This window comes from Echinops telfairi, unplaced genomic scaffold, assembly GCF_000313985.2.
Source record: "Echinops telfairi isolate 266 unplaced genomic scaffold, ASM31398v2 ScPeMD7_1;HRSCAF=3_0, whole genome shotgun sequence".
In the NCBI taxonomy this organism is placed as follows: domain Eukaryota; kingdom Metazoa; phylum Chordata; class Mammalia; order Afrosoricida; family Tenrecidae; genus Echinops; species Echinops telfairi.
In genome coordinates this window covers 50,462,894-50,464,832 of record NW_022103896.1, presented here as the reverse complement: position 1 = coordinate 50,464,832, position 1,939 = coordinate 50,462,894, and the positions used below count along the sequence as shown (strand labels likewise).

Genomic DNA, 1,939 nt, shown 5'->3' with positions numbered 1-1,939 from the left:
ATCCAATCCGTATGCTGAACAAATAATCAGAAAGTCAGGAATATGTGATGAAGAACTCAGTATCAGGATTGGAGGAAGGTTTATTGCACACCAGCTATGATATGCAAATGACACACGAGGAGGACGTGAACCACATGTGGATGAAGATCAGGGATTACAGCGTTCAAGATAAATTACAGTCCTTTCCAGCCTGGTCCTGGCACTATGGATCCCCCAAAGAAGGGCGGTGAGAGGAAGAAGGGCCGTTGGGCTATCAATGAGGTCATGACCAGAGAGGACACCATCGACATTCACAAGCGCATCCATGGCGTGGGCGTCAAGAAGCGTGTCCGTAGGGCGCTCACGGAGATTCAGAAGTTTTCCGTGCAGGAGATGGGGACACCAGATGTTCGAATCCACACCAGGCTCAGCAAAGCTGTCTGGGCCAAAGGACTCAGGAATGTCCCATACCGTATCCATGTGCGGTTGTCCAGGAAACATAATGAGGATGAAGATTCCCCAAACAAGCTCTACACATTGGTTACCTACATGCCTGTCACCACTTTCAAAAACCTACAGATAGTCAATGTGGAGGAAAACTAGTGGCTGATTATCTAATAAAATTTTTTAAACTGCCAAAAAGAAAGATAAATTACAACTTAAAACTTAAAAATTACAACTTAAAAAAAAAAGTAAAATCCTCACCTTTGGACCAATAGGTCACATCATAAAAAGAGGAGAAAAGATTAAAATTGTCACGTTTTTCATCTTGCTTGGATCTACAATCACTGCTCATGAAAGCAGCAATTGAGAGAGCAACATGCATTGCATTGGGTAAATCTGCTACGTGTTCTAAAGTGCTCCAAGGCAAGAACGTTACTCTGAGGACCAAAGTGCCCTGGGCTCAAACATAGCAACAATTGTGAAGACGGCACAGCATGCACAGTGCTTCTTTCCATTGTCCACAGTTGCTATGAGTTGCAACCGACAGGATGGCACGAAACAACACCATGGCATAACCAAAACTCGAGCCACTTGTTTCTGGAAAAGCTACGAACCTTTGTCATAAAGAGTACCTTATGAATCATTAATATTTGACATATTCATTTTCAATATCAACTTTTGTGTTAGGGTGGGTTGACTAGAGAAACATCCAGAAACATTCATATATCTATAAGAAAAACTTTATATCAAGGAGTAATTGTATATTAAGAAATCATCCCAGCATGATTCAGATCAAGCACATAAGCCTGATATTAGCCCCTAAGTCCAATACTAGACCACAAGTCTCTCTTAGGACTCATACAGCCACATGCAATGATGCACAATGCAGGAAGATCATGGGTCAGTGGGTGAAGTCTTGTGGATCCAGTGGTGGTAGAAGGAACTCAGTACTGATGTGAGCCTCCACATGGCTCCTCCAGCTCTCCGATTGTGGCTCTTCAACAGAAGGTGAAGCAGAAATAGGGGTTCCTCACAGGTCTCAGCAAGTGTCTGTGTGGCTAGTCAACAGGAAGATGAAGGGAAAGAGAAGAGGAGTTCCCCGAATCCCCATGAGAAGGCCATGCCCACAAGGAGGTATCATCAGGCTGTGACCTGATTGACAAGCTAGACTCCACCCCTTCACTCTTAATTAATACCCTCAAGTTGACCCAATATTATTAACTACCACATTTATTAATAAATATACCTTATTAACATTAGTTATATTAGTGTATTAATAAAACTCATTAGCTTTTCTTCCTATATTTCAGACTTTGTCCAGAATTAGGTTTTGAGTGTTTTTTTTAATCATTTTATTGGAAGCTCATACAATTCTTATCACAATCCATACATACATCCATTGTGTCAAGCACATATGTACATTTCTTGCCCTCATCATTCTCAAAACATTTGCCTTCTATTTGAGCCCTTAATATCGGCTGCTCATTTTCCCCCTCCCTCCCCGCTCCCCCCTCCC

The 1,939-nt window shown here is 42.1% G+C and overlaps 1 protein-coding gene across 1 annotated transcript; it reads left to right on the top strand.

The window, feature by feature from the left end:
- The first annotated feature begins 198 nt into the window (after positions 1-198).
- On the top strand, positions 199-582 carry LOC101659056 (60S ribosomal protein L31-like). The gene has a single exon (XM_045288015.1). It carries the CDS (start codon positions 205-207, stop codon positions 580-582), a length of 378 nt encoding a protein of 125 aa, XP_045143950.1. The 5' UTR covers positions 199-204.
- Positions 583-1,939: the final 1,357 nt, after the last annotated feature.

Coding starts and splice junctions, on each gene's coding strand:
- LOC101659056 (XM_045288015.1), top strand. CDS start 205: ATGGATCCCCCAAAGAAGGGCGGTGAGAGGAAGAAGGGCCGTTGGGCT.